The following is a 22,325-nucleotide window of genomic DNA, read 5'->3' as shown; positions in this document are numbered from 1 at the left end:
GGTGGGAGTGAGTGAAAATTTTCTTTGTTCATTCGCAGGCCAAGAGCATGGAAACATTGGACTGTCCATTGTGTGGACTGAATGGCTTCTTGGAGCGTCCAGCCTTTGAAAAGGCAGTTGTCGAGGTAAGTAAAAATTATGATTCTCTGCCTTCTGAGATGAGCTGTTATGACTGTGAGGAGTTTGGAAAAGACACAAGGTGCAGTCAAGAGGCCGAAAGGTAGGACCCTGTACTGGTAGTGTTGTGAGCCCAGAACGAAGCGAATAAAAAATCTGTTGGCAGGATGTATGGTCACAGGAACATAAGCATCCTGCAGGTCGAGGGCTGAAAATCCAATCTCCGTGCTCCAGTGCAGGAATTATGGTTGCAAGTCACCATTTTTTTTTTAAATTTTATTTAACGAATTTATTGAAGCGTCTGAGGTCGAGAATGGGTTGCCATCCCCCAGTTTTCTTTTGTGTTAAAAAGTACTGGGAGTAGAACTCTTTTCCTCTGTGTTGGTCAGGCGTTGGTTGTACTGCTCCTAATTGGAGGAGGTGATGCACCTCTTGGTGGAGCAGTTGTTTGTGAGAGGGGTCCCTGAAAAGGGACGGGGGGGCGGGGGGGGGGGAAATGGGCACGAAGTAGGGATGATGTTTTCTATACCGTTGCTCACATCTTCAGATTTGCTTATTAGTGGGAGGGGGTTGACATGAAGCCGATGAATTGATGTGGCGACATTGATATCTTGGTCACGGACGTTGTTGTTCATATGGTCTATGACTTTGTTGAGTATCCATTGGGTAGCATGGATGTTGATAAGGTTGGTATCTATATTGTCTCTTCCTATTTGCAAGGGTTTGGATACCAAGAGACCATAATGTCACTCTTGAGTCCTTCATGGAGTGAAGCACATCATTGGTGTTACTGGCAAATAGTTTTTCACTATCAAAAAGGAGATCTTCTATGGTATTCTGAACCTTGCAAGGAAAAGATGATGATGAAAGCCATGAAGCTTGACGCATCACGACTGCTGTAGCAGTGGACCTCGCAGCTGTGGTAGCAACATCAAGCACAGATTGTAGTGCAGTACGGGAGATGATTTGTCCGTCAGAGACTATGGCTTTAAACTGTTTGTTTGTTTTTTTCCCCACCTCTGGAATGTCATAAATAAAGTCCATGAGTTTCTCATAATTTTTGTGGTCATATTTTGCCAGAACGGCCGCATAATTAGATATCCAGAATTGTAATGTGGACGAAGCATACACTTTACAACGAAGCAGGTCCAGCCTTTTACTGTCTTTAACAGTTGGGGTAGACATGGGAACTGGGTTAGCTACCTCTACTACCAATGTCTTTGGCGCTGGGTGAGTAAAAAGGAACTCAGACCCTTTGGAAGGAATAAAATATTTCCAGTTAGCTCGCTTACAGGTAGGTCTGCTAGTAGCCGGAGTCTGCCATATGGTTTTGGCAGGATCCATAATGGCTGGATTTATAGGTAAGGCAATCTTGGACGTGGAGGAAGGCTGCAGGATGTCAGTCAACTCATGCTGGTTTTCAGAAAACTTCCTCCAGATTAATCCTCAATTCATTGGCGACTCTTTTGAAGAGATCTTGAAATTTTAAGAAATCATCCGACAGTGTTGGTGGGGAGGCAGTATAGCCTCATCCTGTGTGGATACAGGCTCCACAAGGGTTAGGGAAGCATGTGTAGTGTGTTCATCAAAGTGTGGAGTAAGAGCTTGTTGTCTCTCATTCGTAGCCGTATGCACTGGTGGTGGCAAGGTGGCATTGCTCCTATTTTTGGCATCTTGGCGATCATAGTGGAATCGCTTATATGGTGCTCATGGACCCCATATTGCCACTGACTGGGGAAAAGGCATAGGTGGTGCCATCCATGGATTTGTATACCAGGGCAGGAGGTTCTTGATGAAAGAAGACCTAGATTTTCTGTGACCAGTGCTGATTTGGCTCTGTGACTGGGAGAACTGGTATGATGAAAAGTATCCCTGCACTATGGCTTCCTCATCACTAGAAAAGTGAGATACAGCCAGAGACAGGTATCTGGACCACACATGAATGTCCGGAGAAAAACAGGTGTCAAGTAGAGGTAACTGTAGGTTAGGTGACACCTGTAGGTCCAGTGAATGAATGAACTGCAGTGCCAGGGAGCCTGTGTGAGAGAAATCCTCTGTTAGGAGCACCTGCGGTGATGGAGGGTCATTCGGCACAGACGTTCTCTGCACCATAGCGCTCAATGTATGCGCTGAGGTCGGTTGTGCTGGGAAGGTAAGCACAGCCCGGGTCTGTTCAAGCAAGGTCCTCTGTGCTGGCACCGTGTCCACTGCGGTGCCAGACGGTGCCATGAGAGAGGCAGGCAACTTGAAGCCTGAAGCCTCGGCACTGGGAGCTTGTGCTGTCACCGCAGCCAGAGGCAGGATTAGCGCGATGCCAGGGGAACCGGCACATCAAAGGTGCTGAGTGGAGAAAAGGTCTGCACAGAAGAAATAGACCTGCTCAGCAACCTTTTTGCTTGCAATGTTTCCCTTTTGGGTGACGGAGGCAGGCGTCTTTTTTTTTTTTTTGTCCTTTTTGGAGGCGGGAGGGCTGCGGTTCACTGAGGAGCCCATACCTGGGTCAGAAGCAGGTCAGAGTGACTTCTGCCCAAGAATCATTTTCAGGCCGAGTTCTCTATCTTTATGTGCCTTGGACTTTAATTTGGAACAATAGGCACATTTTTGAGGAACTCCCCAGCCATTTTATACACTGGGAGTGACCATCTGACATAGGGATGGCGTCCCTGCATATAGTGCACTGTTTAAATCCTGGGGAGCCAGACATATTAACGTCGGCTGGAGGCTGAGAGGAACAAGCGGGAACAATTTTTTTTTTTTTTTTTAAAAGGGATGAACTTATCTAGTAACTAGAGTGCTAAAGTAAGGGGGAAAAGGATGTAGAATGGGTAAGAGAAAAAGTTTTAACGAGTCTGCTGTAGGTCCGACTCTGGCCGGGGGACGGTAGAGAAGGAACTGAGAAGTTCGGCCGCGCATGCACACAATTAAGACAAGACTGGTATGTGAGGCAGGCTCCGCATATGTGCGGCCAATATGGGTACTGCTGTAAAAATCTCCGAACAACGGCGCAGGGGCGTACTGACACCTACTGTGGAGCACCCACAGGGACATCTCTCGAAGAAGAAACAATGTTACCAAAGATTGAAGTGGAATCTCCATCACTGTCAATTTTAAAAGAAAGCTTGCAAGTTTTTCTAAAAGATATGCTCTGGGTCAAACAGGAATTAATTCAGGAAAGCCTTAGGGCCTATATTATACAGGAAGTCAAACTAGATTTTCACCATGGTCCCTTCTGTCTTTATAATCTATTAATCTAAAATTTTCCCTTATCAAACATTTTTCAACAAAATTTGCATAAACAGTATGAGATCCTCAGTCAGCAGTAAAAGATTTTACATGGATATTTTTGTATTGTTGAATTGAGCCCTTTTGTCCTAAATTTACAAAGAAGATGAATATAAACACCAACGAGTAAAATATTTAAAACAAAACGAATTGCCTAAACAAGACCCAAAACATCATTTAAAAGATTATTTTTCTCTATTATAATGGCAAGCTTGTCATTTTAGCTAGAGGAAAAAAAAGGTGGAATAAGAAGGTGGAATAAAATTTGAACCCCAATTTGCTACATTCATGCCTAAGAGACCATACATGTCACCTATTAGCTATTACCAGGCTTTTCAGTTAATCATTTCTAAAGCTATCAATTCTCTAGTAAAGCCAAATCTTTTATACACACTGTGGGCTATGAGGAAAGTCTCAGGTTTCTCGGAGTGATAACCCATATTAATTACAAAAACCAAAAACCACCACAGCCAATAATAACAGTGGGATGACTATGAGATTCTGCTCCTTTCCTGTGAACAAGAGGCTTCTGAAACCAACTTGGCTCCAAGGTAACAGAAAAGAGGAAAAATCACTAGTAGGATCTCAGCAGAAATCAGAACATGTTATATAAAAGGCTGAAATTTCATTTTAGGATTAACTATTGTGGGTTAAGAGCCATCTCACTAGGGGATTTACAACCCCTCACTTCACCTTTGTAATTTGCTCTACTCTTATTTTGTAATATAATTTTTGAAGGGCCACAGAGATACAAAAGTTTCTTCAAACTAAAATGACTGCATGTACTAGTTAATTTTTTTTATTGTAATTACAACCTTAGGGAATGTACTGTTGTAATATTTGGCTATAAAATCCAAGAAGATACATATTTCACTTAAATTCACATATTCAAAATTAGCTAAACCTTGTGAAGAATACAGTAAAGATCCACCTGTTCAATGGAATAAGTACTAGGAGATTTTTCTTCTACAGCAGCTTTCAGGGAGATCCTTTTTGCTGCAGATGTTTTCATGAGATAAAGACTGCCTGGCTGTGGGTGAATATTTTGCCTTTTTTTCTTTCTAATTCTCATCTCTTGCAGATTTCTGGCACAGTGAAGGTTTGCAATCATTTCCATCAAATCTGCTAAGAAAAAAATCACCACACATCAAATCCTGTTTCAATTGTGTGTTAATTTAGGATATGAACTCAATTCAGTAAAAGCAAGTGGGTAACAAGCATGATTTTTTTTTAGCTCGCATAATTTTTAGAATTTGCCATAGAGCAAACATACAGAATCAGAATGATTTAAGAAGCATCATTCATTGAAAACATTTTAAAATGTTTAGTTCAATGAGTGCATTTCAAACAAAGTTAAACACTCTTATTCTAGAATCTAAGTTTGTTTTTGTTGAAAACATTAAATAAATAGAAAGTAGTCAATCATTTCTGAATCTATAATCTTGAGATTGTAAAAAGTGACCTTTTCCTTGTAAGCAATGGGCCTAACTCTGCAAACACTTATAGATGGGTATAAATTTATGCACATAATCTCAGTAACTCCTCACTTAAAGTCGTCCCAGTTAGCGCTGTTTCGTTGTTACGTTTCTGTTCAATTAGGGAACATGCTTGTTTAAAGTCGCACAATGCTCCCTTATAATGTTGTTTGGCAGCCGCCTGCTTTGTCCACTGCTTGCAGGAAGAGCAGCCCGTTGCAGCTAGCTGGTGGGGGCTTGGAACTAGGGTGGACCAGCAGCCTCCCATCAGCTCCCCACTCCCCTAAGTTCCCTGTGTGGCAGCCGCCCAGCTGGCTACCAATTGCTGGCAGTTCAGCTGTCCCTCCTGTCACTGCCATGTGCTGCTCCTGCCCTCTGCCTTGGACCTGCTCCCCGGAGCCTCTTGCTTACTATGCGGAGAGGACGGGGAAGAGGGAGGCTAATCTCAGGGCGTCCCCCTCCCCTCTACTCCTGCCCCCCCGCTTACCCCTTCTCCAAATAGAGCAGGATGGGGACACGACAGGGCTCAGGACGGAGAGAGCTTGCTGGCCACAGCTGCTGTCTCAACTTGCTGATCTACTTAAAAAGGCAATGTACTTAGAATGGTGTCAGCGTACTTAAAGGGGCAATGTGCATCTCTCTCTCTCCCACACACAGGGTGTGTGTCTCTGTCTGCCATGCGGTCTCCCCTCCCTCCATTTGTGCTGTCTTGTAGAGCGTGAGGCTACATTAACAACGTGTTAACCCTTGAGGGCTCAGCCAAATGCTAGTTCACATAATTTAGCAGTAAGGCATTCCCTGGGAAATATCCCACCCTCTTCCACCCTCTAACTTCACCACCTCAACCAAGCTTCACAATCATCATTGCTGTGTACAGTATTAGTTTGTTTGTTTAAAACTTACAGTGTGTGTATGTATGTGTGTCTGTGTGTGTGTGTAACTATATAAAATACAGTTTTTTGTCTGGGGAAAAAAATTTCCCTGGAAGCTAACTCCCCCATTTACTTTAATTCTTATGGGGAAACTGGATTCGCTTAACATCATTTCGCTTAAAGTCGCATTTTTCAGGAACATAACTATGTTAAGCGAGGAGTTACTGTAGTCCCATTGAAGAAATTTGGACTACTCACATAAGCGAAGTTACACACGCTGACTGGGATTTTCAAAAAAGCCTAAAAGAGGTAATCCCAACTCCCACTGAAAGCTGAGTACCTAATTCCCTTATGCCTCTTGGAAAATGCTGGCAATGAGTGTTTGGCAGGATTGGACCTAAATTTTAAAAACATTAGCAAACAAAATAAATGTACGTACGTATGTATGTATAAATAAATAAAACATACCACAAGTGACCATTCTATACAGCACCTAGAATGCTGTATGTTAAACAAAAATGTATAACCAAATGTTAAATGAAATTCAAATAGCTGTCACACAACTTATTTTCCAAGAACCGGTGTCCAAAGGTATAGCAAGTCCTTGACTCACTTTCAAAATTTACATATAAATGCAAATGCAGCATTATGAATATCACAGACCAAAATCAATCAAATATTGAAAAAAGATTTTTACTTTTAAATTTTTAAATTTCTAATGTTCCTACATCTAGGTTTAAAAATAAAAGCAATAAACTCTCAATAATATGCAAAAACCTTCAAGGTTATATTCAAACAATTACTGCTCACAACAGATATATGTTCAAAAACGTTCGCTTGAAAATACCTGAATCACCATCTCCATTATCTCCTAAATTACACACTGTAACTTGATTGGTGCAATCTTTCTCCTCTAACTGATAATCTTCAGACTCTCCAGTATTTGGTTGAATTGTGACATCTTTTAGTTCTTTATCTCTATTCATATTTTTGTTAATCAATGAGTCAAGTCTTTTGCTGCCATGCTGCTCATTTGTGGAAACATTTGTCTTAACTTTGAAAGGTGGCACAAAAGTTTTGGCAGTTTTGCTCAATACCGGCAGATTTCTTCTTTTCTCAGTTTCTTCAGCAGAAATCTTATTAAATGGAGTAAAAAAGCCTGATGTACCACTTAAAGACTGTCTTAACACATGATGCTGAAAAATGTCAGATTTAGATTTAAATCCTTTAAAACCCTGGTCTGGTATAGTAAGATTAGGATTCTTGACTTCTTGTCGTTCTTTAGTAGCACTGTATAGAGGAAAATATTGAACAATATATAATTGAGCTTGGCTATCAGTAAATTTTCATACAAAACCTAACAAAGTTTGTCATTCCTTATAATTTTTTCTTTACTCTAATAGTCTCCCATTTAGTAAACAACTTTCAATTACATTCACATAAAATAATTCTTAGAACTAGCTAATGCTTTATTACTTCAAAGAAATCAGGTTACCTAATACAACATTTCATATCTATGGAAAAATAAAATCTGAACACATATGTAGAATTTCCATGGAATATTGCAGCGGTTTTATAGTAAGGCAAAAATTTAGATGATGTTTCAGTATAATTTGAATTAAAATTGATTAGCATTTTTTTTAGAAAATTGTGTAGCAAATTACTATAGTAAGATTAAAATCAATCCACAAGAACATATTCACCCCATATTCTGTTAAGCAATTCTTTAGAAATAAATCTGAAATTATACTACACATTTTTTCCTTACCTGAAAGGAACACAAGTTTCAGGTTTTAAAGGAATATGGTACATAAACTTTCTTCTGTCTTTCACTGTGCCTAAAAAATAATGAAAACATAGTATGTTTCAATGGCACATGTGATGTTTCTGGAAGATTGTGTGTGTGTGTGTGTGTGTGTGTATACCAACCCACAATGTATACACACACATATACAAATAATACACACAAGTCTACAGAGTCAATAAACAGGTTTTTTTCCTTTTTTATTTTTTAAGGAAATGAACTGATTTCATATAAAATTCTCTTTGTTTTTAAGAGACCAATATTTAGGTCTCCTTGGTTACCATTAGTGAGTGAAAAGTAAGTTTTGCTGTGCTGACAAGTGAGCTCAGATATGCTTCCCAGATCCAAAACCTGAACAGCTACTATTATTGTGAGAGCAGTTCTTGTTATTAGAACTCCCTTGCCTGCCTAACAGAGCTGCTAGAAACCAGCAGCAAAACCTCTTCTGGCACAGATCTGTGGGCAGGTCTACACCACAACCGGGATTGACGTTCTGAGATCCATTTAGCAGGTCTAGTAAAGACCCGCCAAATTGACCGCAGACCGCTCTCCAATCGACCGCTGTACTCTACCCCCAACAGGAGATTTTCTCCCATCGACCCCGCGGTAACTAATTACATAGCTGGAGCTGCGTAGCGTAGGTTGACTTACTGCGGTAGTGTAGACATAGCCTGTGTCTCTTCACCTGCCTGCTTCTAGAAACCCTCTGGCCCACAGGCATTCTTTCTGACCAGAAATGTTACGCCCTGCTATATTTCAGATTAGCTCAGTAGTAGACAGCTTAGAATTTTCACATCTCAGTACTTCAGACACGTGTGAATACAGCTTACAGTAATTATTTTTTGTCTTTTCGTCAATTTTATAGCTGTTCTAGCTCAAACTAATGGTGCCAAAGAAATCCTAATACATCCTTTTTAACATCTACATGAAGCCATTGGGTGAGAAGCAAACTGGGGGAGATCACAATCTCACATCAGCATTATGCAGATGATCCCTAGCTTCGCTTCCAGTGCAGAAGGCATAACCAGTATCCTCTCCCAAATATCACAGTGTGTGGCTGGCTGCAATCAGTACCTGGATTAAAGATAACTGGCAGAAACTCAACCAAGGCAAGATGGAAGGGATGCTTGTAGAATGTGTAAAATGCTTCCAAAAGCTATCTACTGCTATCTAATCACTCTCTATTAAAGGAGTCTGCTTCCAGGTGATCAACTGGTCGGTACACTATGGGCCTTTTTACACTTCTCACTGATCCTAAATTTTCAAATAACTGCCACTCTGAAGAATGCCACCTATTAAATTCTACAAAATTGTCTGATGACAATTTTATCACTGTGATATGTGCTTTTGTGACCTTCAGAGTGAATTACTGCAACTTTGTATATCTAGATAGGATGACAGTCCTTAAAAAAGATCAGTTAGCTTAATTAGTTTGCAGCCTCCCGCCCTACCAACACCAGGTGCCAAGAGCATATGAACCCCAGTGCTCTGGTCACTACACTGACTCCCCACAAAATACCAGGTCAGGGTAAAATTCTTGGTCCCAGTCTTCAAGGCCCTCCATAAAAATGTTTCAAGGTATCTAAAAGAGCATCTCTTTGGGATGTTAAGATCTCTCTGCAGCTATATTCCTCAAAGACTCTTCGGTGTTAATATGTTTTAACTCAGACCTCCAAATTTTTATGCAGAAATAATATACTGATTTACATAAAAATGCACCTATTGGTAAGGTATCCTCATCTTACTGAGGTTGCAGTTTGAAATTTTGAGTTACTGGATGCATGCACTGCGGATGATTGTATGTTGGAAGTGATAGAGTTTTTTTTATAGAGGTGAGCTGTGAATATACTTCAGTATTCTATTTGTGTGGTAAGGCATCTGATTTCAGGTTAGCACAGATGTTAATATTGCTTAAATGGCGATTTCCTTGATTTTTCATGAGTGTGTTGATGGGAACAGCGCTTAAGCAATCTTAATTCATTAACTTTTTTGTGTTGGTTTATTCAAAAAAGAACTATAAATGGCACTTGATATGACAATTTACTATATCGTATATGAACAAGAAAAATAAAATTACCATCTGGAGTGCTTTTTGAAGCTTTCAAAGATTTGTGGGGATTCTCTGTTCTGTCAAATTCAGGTAATAGTTGTCTTTTAATTGGAGGTTCTCCTGAAAAATAAATTACATACACCAATTTTAAAAAAGAATTTTCTCTTAAACTCAAAAAAAAAAAAAAAAGAGTACTTGTGGCACCTTAAGCTCAGTATCTCTCCCACTATAATATAGTAGCTGAACTTCTAAATTTAGCATTTAAAGAGTTGTGTCAAACTAAAATTAGAAACTTTACAGACCACACTTTCTCAATTTAAATGTCTTTTCCCACAATTTGGCTTCTGTTTAGTAATCAAAGCAAAGAGAAGGATATAAAATAGGAATGCATTTTATCTAGGGTTCCGTTATACACATATATCATGCCTGTTTCAAATACCTTGATTATTTGAAATATTGTTATACTATGTAAAGTGTTTTGGAAAAAATCACTGACAAAACTGAACATGATAAATAATTTTAAGTTTGAATATAAAGTAAAGAGAGAAATTTTTTCAAAAATCTTTAAAGGAGAATATTCCAAGTCTGACTGATACTATTATCTTAGGCATTATTATATATCCTTATTACCATAGTATTAGCAATTCACAAGGTGAAGAGATATGTTTCCTTAAACCCTCCCAACTAAAAACCAAGTTCAATTTTATAAGAAACTGCTGACTATCCAAACACTTAATTAAAAGACATTTAAACAAAAAGTGTTTCTTTACCTTGCTTTTGCATATCTATAAAGCAGCTTTCCTACAGGGCTAGTGATGTCAAGCAACCTACACACTGTACTAATGTAGGGAAATAGCTTGTGTAAGTGGAAAGATTAGCCTGTTTTATCAGCTTTGGGGTTGTCTGTTTAGGGGGTTATAGCCCTTCTCAGAACTACACTAAATACTATCAAAACATTCTTGTCAAATCAGTTTAAATGGTTAAAGCCTTTTCCAGAAGTAATGGATCCCGATGATTTAATTTGCAAACTTTTTTCCTGTCTGGCTCTATTATGTAGCATTGTTGGGAGTGCTTCTAAAACTTCATACAATAGACAGTTTGTTGGAGACTTCTTTGTAGACAATACGCCTGATTCACTCCATGGTAATATCTATGGGGAGCATAAGCTACTATAGACCTTGGAGCAAGTTCTTGCTCAGAAGAGGGAGGCGGAGGATTAGTATGCCAGAAAGTTGTCTGTGTGGCACAAGGTGCCTGCAACCTCCCTTGCACAGCCAGGATGGCAAGAAATCCACAGGAAATGCTAAAAGTAGCTTTGGAGAGGGTGTGACTAAACACTGGCCGCAGCAGCACTTTAACATGACTTGTGTAGTCACGGCAGAGCGCTGGGAGAGAGCTCTCCCAGCATTCTAAAAAAACCCCACCTCCACAAGAGGCATGGCTCCCAGCACTGGCACACTGTTTACACTGGTGCTTTACAGCACTGAAACTTGCTGTGCTCAGGGGGGTGTTTGACCGTAAATTACCAGTGTAGACAAGCCCTTAGGCAGGTAGAGATGTCCTAATTCAGACATCCACGTAGGGAGCACTTCCACCAGTGGAATCCCTATGAAATCCTGTCACAACTGAAAGCTATTCTCCACTGATGAGACACTAAATAATGAAGGTGGAAACACTACCTGTCCTTTTCTGGGGTTGAATAACCTTTAGACGCAGCTAATTAGATTTGCAGAGAGAGATACCATTAGCACTTGCCTGCTCCCAGGAGGAAGGAGCTACTGTTCTGGCCCCCTATGCTAAAAAGTGAGAGTCTGCCATAGCTTTCAGGTGGCAGCTGTAGCTTTCATAAATATTAGCAAAAAAAATCTGCAGCTTTAGAATTATGCTAATTATTAAAGTACGGTTTGTGCTTCATAACAAGAGTCCTGCTCGTGCGCCATCTGAAATCAATAGATAAGTTATCACCAATGTCAAGGAGAGGTTTGACACTGAAATCAAGGAGAGCAGGTTCAAGCCTTAGATTACTTAAAATCAGCTTAAACAAGTTATATTGCAAAGTGCTCTAAACTATTTAGAAATGCAAAATTAAATGCCCTTACTGGAATTAAAAAAAAAAAAAAAAAAAAAAAAAAGACACCTACCAAGTGAGGTTTTCTCTTCCATGTGTCTTTTCCCAATTCTCATATTTAATGGACAGTTTTTATCAATCTTTCTACAAAAAAAGAGGGTTTTTTTTGTATTATTTTCTACTCCAGAATTAGAGAGTTTATCATCTTCCATAAAAGCTTTGGCACTTTCTACTGCTTCTGTTTCCAAGTATTTTTCTGAACTTTGGGAGCGTGTAAGATGATAAACATCCAGCTTTGTTTTAGTTGGAGCACTGCACGGAACTGCTTCAGCTTCCATTTCCATCCTATTTAGACCGTGATGCTCTTTTTCGAAAAGCTGAGTCTCCTCTGAAGGTGTAAAACTGTTTAACAGAGTTAGGTGCTCATCTTTCTCACTGTGAGGTGCACATGCAGGTATTTTAATATTGTAAATGTTTCGTAAAGGCTTCATTTCAAGAGGACAGCTATTTGTTAAGTCAAGTTCTTCATTATGAGTTTCCTGGATTTGGGATTTTAAAGAGGCTTTATCTACTGCTTTGGTTGCATCAACATAATTAACAGAAGATTTTAGGGCTGTAACAGGATCTTGTCTTAAACTAAGTTGATCTGCAAAGCAGTATTTGCTGTTGGCAGTGTCATCGAACACCTGCTTCACTTTCAGAAAAGCACTTTCAGAAACTAGCACTTGCTTTCCACTTGCTGTGCTGAATCCGAAAGTAGCATTTGAAATCAGTTCAGGGTTTGGAAATCTTTTTTCTTGTAATATTGCTATCTCAGATTTCCTAAGTGCTGAAGTACTTCCTGTTCCAACAAACTTTTCTACTTGGTCCCCAACTGAAGATGCATCATAATCACATTTCAGCTCTGATACACATTGTTGATCTGACAAATTATTATTTTCAATTTCAGAAAAGAGACTTCTAGCTTTCTTTAATGAATCTTCAGATAACTGTACAGGTTTACCACTTGCTGTGCTAAAAAATCCATAATTACCTGTAGAAAAGTCTGACTGATGATTTAGTTTTTTAGAAAACTTACATAGGCCAGAAAATGTGTCATTCACCTGAAAGCATGACGTCTGAGGACTTGGCTCAGACCCAATATCTACAGATTTATTTCTATTGTACTGTAGTGCTTGTCCATCTTCATAGCTGTTCTCATTTGCATTGGGAAAATGGCATGTAGATGAATTATAGGTCTCATTCTTGTCTATATTTGAAGAGTTAGCAGAAGTGGAGCACTTAGCACTGTCCAAGGTCTGAGAGCAATTTGCTGCAATTTCATTTTGATTAGTTTCTGATTTAGTTTCAGTGTTCTGTTTCCTAGATTTATCAGAGTTTTCTGGAAACATCTGTCGGACTCTCTTTAGTGCATCATAGGAAACAGTGACTGTTTTACCTCTTGCTGTACTGAATGGAACTAGTCCATCCTTAGAAAACTTTGAACTGGAGCCTGCCACTTCAGTGGCTGAGATTTTCAAAACATTCTTGGCATCCAGAAATTTTAAATCACAGTTTTGATTCACATAACTCTCATTTTGAAAATCTTCAGAACTAACTAAGTTGTTTTTGTCTGCAGTGAGACTTATGAGTGGCTGATCTTGAGAAACACTATCCATATTTTCTGGGAAGCAGTTCACATCATGACTTGAATCATTTGAATGTTGAAAGTCAGACCCTTTACTATCATCTTTTAAATGAAAAGAGCAATGTTCTTCCCTGTGAGTTAAGTAAAGAGAATCATTTTTTATTTTGTCCTCCTTTACATTTAAAATATTTTTCATATTTATGTAGATGGGATGTTCTGCAAGAATATCGGATACTTCTTTTAACTGCAAATCTGTAGTAATCTGATCAATAGCAGAAACAATTAATGTACTTTTTGAGCCATCATTTTTTTGGGATGAATTTTCCAGATCTCCCTCTGCAAATAGCTTTCTTGCCTCAAATAAAGATGCCTCACTTAGAGATTTTTTTTTGTCATTTCCAGTATAAAATCCTAAATCTGACTTTCCTATGGCCACACAAACAGGCTTTTTTGAAAATGAAGTTTCTGAGTGTTCTTCAGGTTCTTTGTCCAAATTAGCAGATAAATGTACCTCTACTGAAAGTTTTTTCACAGTTTCAACATCCACAGGTTGTTTAATTAGACTATCATCTAATATCTTTTTAGGTAGATTATCAAGTTCTTTAGAAACAAGGTTACCTGTAAGGTTAAGCATTTCTTGATAATATTTGGGAGTAATTTCTGCAAATAACTCACAATCTTTGATAATGTCTTTGTTATATTTCTTTTTTTTTAAAGCCTGAATCTTGGAGTCCTCAAAATTACCAATATTATGCTTATTTTCTAGGAAAACATTTTCTTCTGCAAAAATTTGTTTTGCTTTAGTCAAAGATTCATCAGTAATTATAACTCTCTTGCCACTAGCGGTATGGAAACTTGTCATATTGTTCTGTTTTATATTTTTTATTTCAAAATCTGTGTCTTGGATGGAGATTTGTTGATGGTCAGAGCCTATTTTGGATTTGTTTTGGTTTACATTAATGGTTTTTTTTACAGAAGTAGCACCTCTGCCTTTCTTGTTTACACTATTTCTCATTTGCCTATTGGAATTTGATGAAATATTATCCAGCTCTTTTTCTGTGCATGTTTCAAACAAATGGAGTTTATCCAATGGTGCTAGAGATACTGATATATTACTGCGAGATGTAGTTTGAAAATCATCTAGATTTTTTACCTTTTGTTCATTTTTATTAGGATCCAGTTCTGTTTCATCTGAAATATTTAAAGTTAATATTTCTTCAGTTTTAGACACTTCGCTCAAACATGTTAGGTCTGACAAACCTTCTTGTAAACTATACTGAGAGTGAGTGTCACTCTCATTTTTTTTTGTTGACATGTTCAGAGTCTGATTGTGGTCTTCACTAGATGACAGACCATTTTCCATCTTATATCTAGAATATTTAATAGCTTTTAAATTATTAATTTTTGTACTACTAGAAATAAAATCATTTTCACCCATTTTTTTTGTACTTTTCCCCTGATTTTCTTTATGTATTTGCACAAATGTATTAATATTTTCTTCATTATTTTTCAGTGTATTTTGGTATTCAACATTTGCATCTTTTAAACTTTCTCCACAATAGTTGTCTTTTTCTGTCAAACATCTGGAAACATTCCTTCTAGAAGGCATGTGTTTATTACAATAACCACTTCTGGGATTCATCTCAGTGGGTTTAAACATCTCACCATCATCATCCAGGTTACTGAACAATTTTGCAGCTCTCATCAAAACCTCATTAGAAATATTAATTTTTTTGCCTCCAGCTGAACTAAACCCTCCAAAATTAGAAAAACTGTCCTGTGTAGATACTGAAAAACTTGGGACAAGAAGTGTCTTATTTGCATTTCTGCATAAGTTAGTAGAGGTAAACTCTTCACAGTTATTTTTCTGGAAAATATCTCTCTCTTCTTTTACATTACCCATCACTGTAGACTCTTCATTTGTGGTGTGCTTACTAGATTTATCATTTACTCTTTGGGCTTCAGTTTCAAAAGAGTCATCAAAATCAGCATCTTGCCACATACCAGAAATATTCTTCAAGTTAGTTGTTTCATTTGTATCTACACATCCAGACAGTTCAGAGCTATTATTTTGCACCATATTACTTTGCTTTCTAAACTGTGTAAATTCAAACTGACTATTTGTTTCTTCCAGTATGTTAGAAAGTTCAGTAATTTCAGCTTCTTGGCTTGCTGTCAAAGTTCGGTTTAGTTGAGGTTGTCGATTTATAGGCAAGTTTTGAAGAGATGAATCAATGCTTTCAGGCAGGATACCTTGTGCATTCTTAGGTTCAACAAGACTTGCCTGTGAATCAAAACCATGGGAATCGTTAGTGTCCAATTTATTATCCACAACTGGAGAAATCTTAACATTTTCCTTTGTAATTTGATTTGAAATGTTTTTGATCCCTTCTCTGGAAAAGTCTTCAAGGCACTCAGCTTCCATATCTTTGAACAACATTTTGCCTTTTGTTATGCTATTTTCAGAGAGTTTTATCTGCTTATTAGAAGCAGTTTGGAAGCCACCAAAGCTTTCATTTAAGCCATGGCCATTAAAATTTGCATGTCCTGACCATTTCTCTTTGTCTTCTGGGTTTTCTTTTGACTTGATGTCTAAACATAAAGGTTTTTTTGAATATAAATCTTTATCTGATGCAATATGTTTGGAAGGAAGTTTGATCAGCTTCTTTATGCAATACTTATCTTCTACATTAGGCTCTGGTTCTTGTGTAACAAAGCCTGAGACTATTTGTTCAGGTCTGACTTGTAACGCAAGCTCTGGCAAGGTAGATTTTTCAGAAATTACAACTTGTAATGAACCACAGTCTTTGTGATCGAACGGTTTTTTGCCACTTTCTAGAGTTACAGTGTTTTTGTTAGCAGCTGTCTGAAGCTTATTTTCATCCTTTTCAATTGACTTGGTTTCTTGATCAGCAGCTATAGCTTTTGAAAATGGAACTACATCTGTTTTTCTCTCTCTGTTTAACATATAATTTTTATATGGCTGAATTGCCATAGGTGGCAGAGTTACAGCTTCGCATTCATCTATTGGCAAATGGCCTGTAACATCATTTTCATCTCCTGATGTTTTTTTATTGCAACAAACACTATTGTTCTTACTTATGTCAAGGTTAATTTCACTCAAAGTATCATTGAAGTGACAGTTTTTCATAGATACTGGCTCTTGTTCCATTTCAACCAACTGTTCACTATCACTAGACGGCTCTCCAGGTTGATCCTTAAAGATCTGAAGTATAACAGTGTCGTTATTCGGATTAACGTTCCTATGCATAAAATATTCTTTTGGAGTATTAGACGTTTCTGAGCAATTTAATGATGAAGCAGGCTGATGTTCCCTGCTATTATTTCTTAATACATCTTTCAAGTCTTGATGTATCATTCTGTTATTGAAAGAACTACTAGGTGAGTTATCTACTCTATCTGCTCTTGTGGCATATTTGCTCAATAGCGTGGAATTTTCCTCAGTATCTGACCGCAAATACTTTCTCTCAGCAGAAGAAACCAAAAGATCTATAAGGAAATGAAAAACATTGTAAAATAGTTAGACATGTCAATAAACAGAAGACACAAAGCAGTTCTCACTTATTCAAATAAACTGAAGTTAATTAGCTTAGCCCTTAAATACAACTTTGGCCCCAATTCTGTAAACATTTGTGTACATGCTTAATTGTATAACCACGAGTAGTCCCATTGATTTCAAGTGTGTGTTTGCAGGATCAGGGCCTTATATACTTTAATCATGGTCTGACAATTGACTTTACCATGAACAGAAATCAGCAGCCTTCAGTTCAAATACCATGAGTTGTGATCACAAATCAAGTAATGCTTTTGCTAAAACAGAGGAATAGGTATCCCCCTTGTGAAGTCACAGCACATGGATTCTGCGGTAAGAGCATCACATGAGGCGGGATTCACAGCTTTTGAAAAGAAATTATGTATATCACAACAGGTGTATTACTTACATTAACCCTGGCAGATTTTTTTTTAAAAAGTGTTTTAGTGCTCCTGAAAGGTATCAGATGGAAAAGTCTAGAGGAGGGGTGGGCAAACTTTTTGGCCCGAGGGCCACATCTGAGTTGCCAAACTGTATGGAGGGCCAAGTAAAGAAGGCTGTGCCTCCCCAAACAGCCTGGCCCCCACCCCCTATCCATCCCCTCTCACTTCCCCCTGACTGCCCCCCTCAGAACCCCCCGACCCATCCAATCCCCCCTGCTCCTTCTCCCCTGACTGCCCCCTCCCGGGACCCCCACCTCTAACCGCCCCCCCCGGGGACCCCACCCCCTATCCAACCGCCCCATCCCTGTCCCCTAACTGTCCTGCCCCCTGTCCACACCCCCGCCCCCTGACATGCCCCCCAGGACTCCCACGCCCTGTTCCCAGTGCCCTGACCGCCCCCGCAGAACCTCCGCCCCATCCAACCCCCGCCCGCTCCCTGTCCCGACTGCCTCCCCCCGAACCTCCGCCCCATCCAACTCCCCCATTCCCCGTCCCCTGACCACCCCGCCCCCCCAAACCTCCGCCCCATCCAACCACCCCCTGCTCCTTGTCCCCTGACCACCCCCTCCTGGGACCCCCTGCCCCTAACCACCTCCCCAGGACCCCACCCCCTATCCAACCCGCCCTGCTCCCTGTCCCCTGTCTGCCCCCGGGACTCCCTGCCCCTTATCCAACGCCCCCGCTCCCTGCCCCCTTACCAGCCAGAGCCAGCCACGGTCCTTGGCAGGAGCTTGCAGCCATGCCACTCAGAGTGCAGGCAGCAAGGTGGGCGGCACAGCAAGCTGAGGCTGCGGGGGAGGGAGGACAGCAGGGGAGGGGCCAGGGGCTAGCCTCCCCGGCTGAGAGCTCAAGGGCCGGGCAGGATGTTTGCCCACCTCTGGTCTAGAGATTCAAGCCCTCCAGCTATACATAAAGGATGCAACAGTAGTACAATGTTCCCCATACTGTTCATCAACCCTGACCTAGAGACACTATCTCTAGAATACTCCATGCCCATTCAGTCACCTCTGGCGACACTGCAAAAAAAGTTGTCAGCTCTGACAATTTATTTGAGGTGGAAACTTTTCTTCTAGAAACCAAACTGAGACCACTGCATTTCACATAAGCTAACCAGACTGTTTTCATATGGTAATATCTTTCTGTCACCATCAGACCCCATTACCAATCTTATGAATTACAGTTCCCTTCAGAACGATACTTGTTCATCTGAATTGTGAAGGGGAAGCAAGAGGTAAGTTTAATTAAAAAAACTTCAACTAATGAAAATAATTAAAAGCCATACCTTGATCATCATTATTGGCTGTATCAGGACCTTTAAAGGTACATGATTCAAATTCTGAATGAGATGATGCAGAATGAGTAAAAGAACCTGTTTTTATTTCTTTCTGGACATTTCCCTCTTGATACGGGGAAGCATTGTTTACTGTATAAATAAATCTTTTTGGTCTCTTTTTCAAGCTGGATAACACACTCATGCTTTCCAAGCCAGATCTCACAGGGGTGTTTTCATTATTTGTTGACCATTTTGTGTCATCAGGATTATTCGGAATTGAAGCATTACATATAACAGGGTGAGAGGTAACATCAGTTATGGAACATTTAGAACGTTCCTTTAAATGTTTATGAAAGCAACTGTTATGGACTTCTGGGTATTCTGTAAAGTTTGTATTTTCCATTAAGAAGGAACTACAGTCTAAAAAGTTCACTTCAGAAACCTTTTCAGCTGCAGATGCTTTCACTAAAGTTGGATCCTGAACACTCAGAGAGACAGAATGCATTAGAGAGGTTTCAGAGGTTGAGTACTTTTCATAAGTTTTTGTTTCGTTCTCTATGTGTTCTGACCAATTGATATTCAACAGCTTTTCTGCTTTTATTAGACTTGAAGTGTTCAGTAAAGATGTTTCAAAAGTACTGAAGTTATCATGTTCCTTAGTCACAAGTGCTAATTTGCCTTCAGATCTTTTCTTGCTACAGAAACTGGACGGTGAACAAGTGTCCCGGGTGGATATTTTTTCCAGTTGTGTTACATCTAGACCAGACAAGTTCAGCTGAGACCATTCAGACGTTAAAGAAGATGGCATATCCTCCCTTGTAAATTTTCTATTTTCTGAGGGCTTCTGTATTCTATTATTTGGTATGTTAGGGGTAAACAGCTCACACCTAGGAGAATCCAATTCTCTTTCACACCTTAAGCAAGCATCTTTAAAATTCCCCATCACTTCACTAGTCTCTTGAAGTAAAACAGTAGACATTTTATCAAAGTGTGTTTTCTTAGTCCAGTTGGTTGTTTTCACTTCTTGTAGACATTTGCCACTAGTACGACATACAGAAAGAACATGTTCCCCTGCATCTGGCATATCTATGGTCATTTCATGCATCTCTCCATCTTGCAGGGCATTTTGTGCCATTTTGTTCCCACCTGACTTAATGGAAATGTGAAATCTATCTTCCAAGCTATTCATCTCACCAAATGAGCCATCTAACATCTTCTCCAGCTCTGTAAATAGTTAAAAAACAGGATTATTGAAAATATCACCTTAGAAATACTACTCTATTTCTATCTTGTAGTCTGCAAACTGTATTTACTCCTGCTGTTTCCCTCTCATTACTGACCCTTTGTGTCAGTTTGGAGCTATAGTGGGTGTCCACAGCAGGAGCGTTCTCCAGTGACCAGCTTTTGATGCTATGGATAGGAGAGAAGAGACATGGGGCATCGGTGCAGATATCTCTTGCCTCCTATGGACTGCAGTGGACCAACAAATTTTGAGAATGGAACTCCAAGCTTCTTCTACCAGTGGGAGGGAAAGTGTGAATGTCCCGTGGACAGAAAAATTAGTAGAAAACTCCACAAGTTAAATTTCTGTATTTGTCTCCTATGCAAGTTATACCATGCAGGGGACAATGAAGGACCTACAATTAAATTCAATGTTTTACATTTTTTCCTTTCTTTGGATCTACTGTTTGTAGTTAATGGAACAATAATTTAATGGGAAAAATGTAATCTATCATGATCATTCTCCATGCACAATATCACCGCATTAAAAAAAAGATTAGGAAGACAACCACGGGTTCTTCATTTTATAACTATTTAGGAAGTTTTAAAAAGGTTACAAATCACTGCCCTATAAATATTAGAAAAACAATCTTTACAACAATGCACTTATCTTTTTGTTTAGAGAAACATTACAGAATAATATAGTCAACTGTCTCTATTGGCAGGGATATTACCATTACCATATTAAAGAGTGAGCTTCTTTACCTCATCCACCACATTTGTTTCTGGGGATTTTATTAAATAAAGTGAAAATACGGATTCTACTCATACTTATCAAACTAGGTGTGTCTATCAAACATGAATATTAAAAATTGGAGAGATGTTGATTTTTGCAAGTGAACATACAAATAAATGTTAACCAAATATCTATCTATATATATATATCTGTCCTTTATTTTGCTGGGTAACTGATGCACTTTTCCATAACAACCGCCTATATATTTTAACCATTCCACTTTCAGAGTAGTAGTAGTCTAGCAGCTACTTGCAGAGGAGATTAATTTTCATTTCTTGACCATCATTTCCATTAGGAGGTCCCAAGAGAATTAACAAGGAATCATTTTACAATAAATATCCAACAATTTGTAATATTTGATTACGACTCACATCCCAATACTTTCTGATGACGAGACATGTCCATACAAAAAGTGCATAAAATTACCTCTTTGACCACAATTTCTCCAACATGTATCTCCATTCAGTTTCTATTTATTTACTTAACAATGAAAGTGTCTTAAAGTCTTTTTTTTATTACTCCAGACTGAGGTTCCATGTCCTCTTACTCATATCAAAGCCCATTCCCCCGGGGTAACTGTCTATCCAAATCCTGTATCCATGGTGTCATATATGGATATTAGGAAAGTTGCCTGCAAAGACTGATATCAATTAGGAAACAAACAAACAAAAAACCTAATCAATCAGAAGCCATCACTTCTATTAAAGTTAACTTTCTCCATAAAACGGTTTTACTAGAAAGTTGCGAAACAGAACGCCTAATCTGAAGGTACTGATACCAGGGAGAGTGAGGCAATTAAAACTGGTTTTGATTTCTAAAAAGTTCTTTAAAAAGTTCCTTTGGTGAACAACTGGCCAACTGTATGTACTCCATAGCTCTCCCAAGCACTGAAAACTCTGATTTGTAATCTGGGTTAAATCTGGATTATTTACAATGGGTGTCATGGGTGAAGGAAAAGATCTTTTTTCTAATTCTATCCCAAACCCAGAGAGTAGCATTTGCTAAGGAATATGTATAAATTTCTGGAGGGCATGGTTTTTTAAGAATTAATCTATGGTAACCTAGTAATATTTACATGGTCACCATTTTCTTGTTCAATTACAACCTCGTGCTTGGCTGGATTAGATTACCCCCAATCCATTATTTCTTTGAGGTGGCTGGCTTCTCCCTTCTCCACTTCAGGCAGAGGAGGGAACTGAATCCAGGTCTCCCACATACCAATTGAGTGACTGAACCACTGGGCTAAAAGTTAGACGGAAGACAACACCACCACTACATCCTCCTCTTCCCTCCCAAAAGTTTGTGAATGGCATCTAAGTGGGAAGTGGGGTCGGGGGGAGGAGCTTAAATTATTTGGTAAATTCGTGTCAAATTCACAAAAAGTTTCAGGTCAACTGAACTGCATTTTTTGGCAAATAAACTATTTGTCCAAAATGTTTCACCCAACTCTAACCCACCCAATTAAACCAAATTTCATAGTATCTTTATGTTAACATAATTACTGTTCATTCTTTATGACTCCCAATAAATATCTTCTGGTTAATATTCAGGTTTCTCAGGTATCTGAGTCCTCTTGTTCAGCATCACTTCTGCCATAGCCAGAACATTCTCTAGAGTCTTCTGTCTTTATTTTTCCTACCCTCCTTTTCTTGGGTTTCACCATCTCTGATGATTTTTTCAGCAGCTTATCATTAGTTTCTACCTCTGGAGTAGGTACCTGACATTTGGATCTCTATCCCAAGTG

The 22,325-nt window shown here is 39.1% G+C and overlaps 1 protein-coding gene across 3 annotated transcripts in view; it reads right to left on the bottom strand.

Moving 5' to 3' along the window:
• Positions 1 to 22,325, bottom strand: part of BRCA2 (BRCA2 DNA repair associated) — an 89,312-nt gene that overhangs the window by 40,182 nt on the left and 26,805 nt on the right. For 2 of the 3 annotated variants that reach the window (XM_037892049.2, XM_043531581.1), the window contains exons 10-15: positions 18,574 to 19,788; positions 11,742 to 16,805; positions 9,628 to 9,720; positions 7,515 to 7,584; positions 6,594 to 7,036; positions 4,331 to 4,524 (exon numbers count right to left, since the gene is read on the bottom strand). In XM_037892049.2, coding sequence (XP_037747977.1) covers positions 4,331 to 4,524; positions 6,594 to 7,036; positions 7,515 to 7,584; positions 9,628 to 9,720; positions 11,742 to 16,805; positions 18,574 to 19,788 — 7,079 coding nt within the window. The remainder of the gene's footprint in view (positions 1 to 4,330; positions 4,525 to 6,593; positions 7,037 to 7,514; positions 7,585 to 9,627; positions 9,721 to 11,741; positions 16,806 to 18,573; positions 19,789 to 22,325) is intronic. The other variant, XM_037892054.2, reaches the window with a different exon arrangement.

The sequence above is a fragment of the Chelonia mydas genome, chromosome 1, assembly GCF_015237465.2.
Source record: "Chelonia mydas isolate rCheMyd1 chromosome 1, rCheMyd1.pri.v2, whole genome shotgun sequence".
Lineage (NCBI taxonomy): Eukaryota > Metazoa > Chordata > Testudines > Cheloniidae > Chelonia > Chelonia mydas.
The sequence above is the reverse complement of the archived record's forward strand: the minus strand, read 5'-3'. Positions and strand labels throughout refer to the sequence as shown.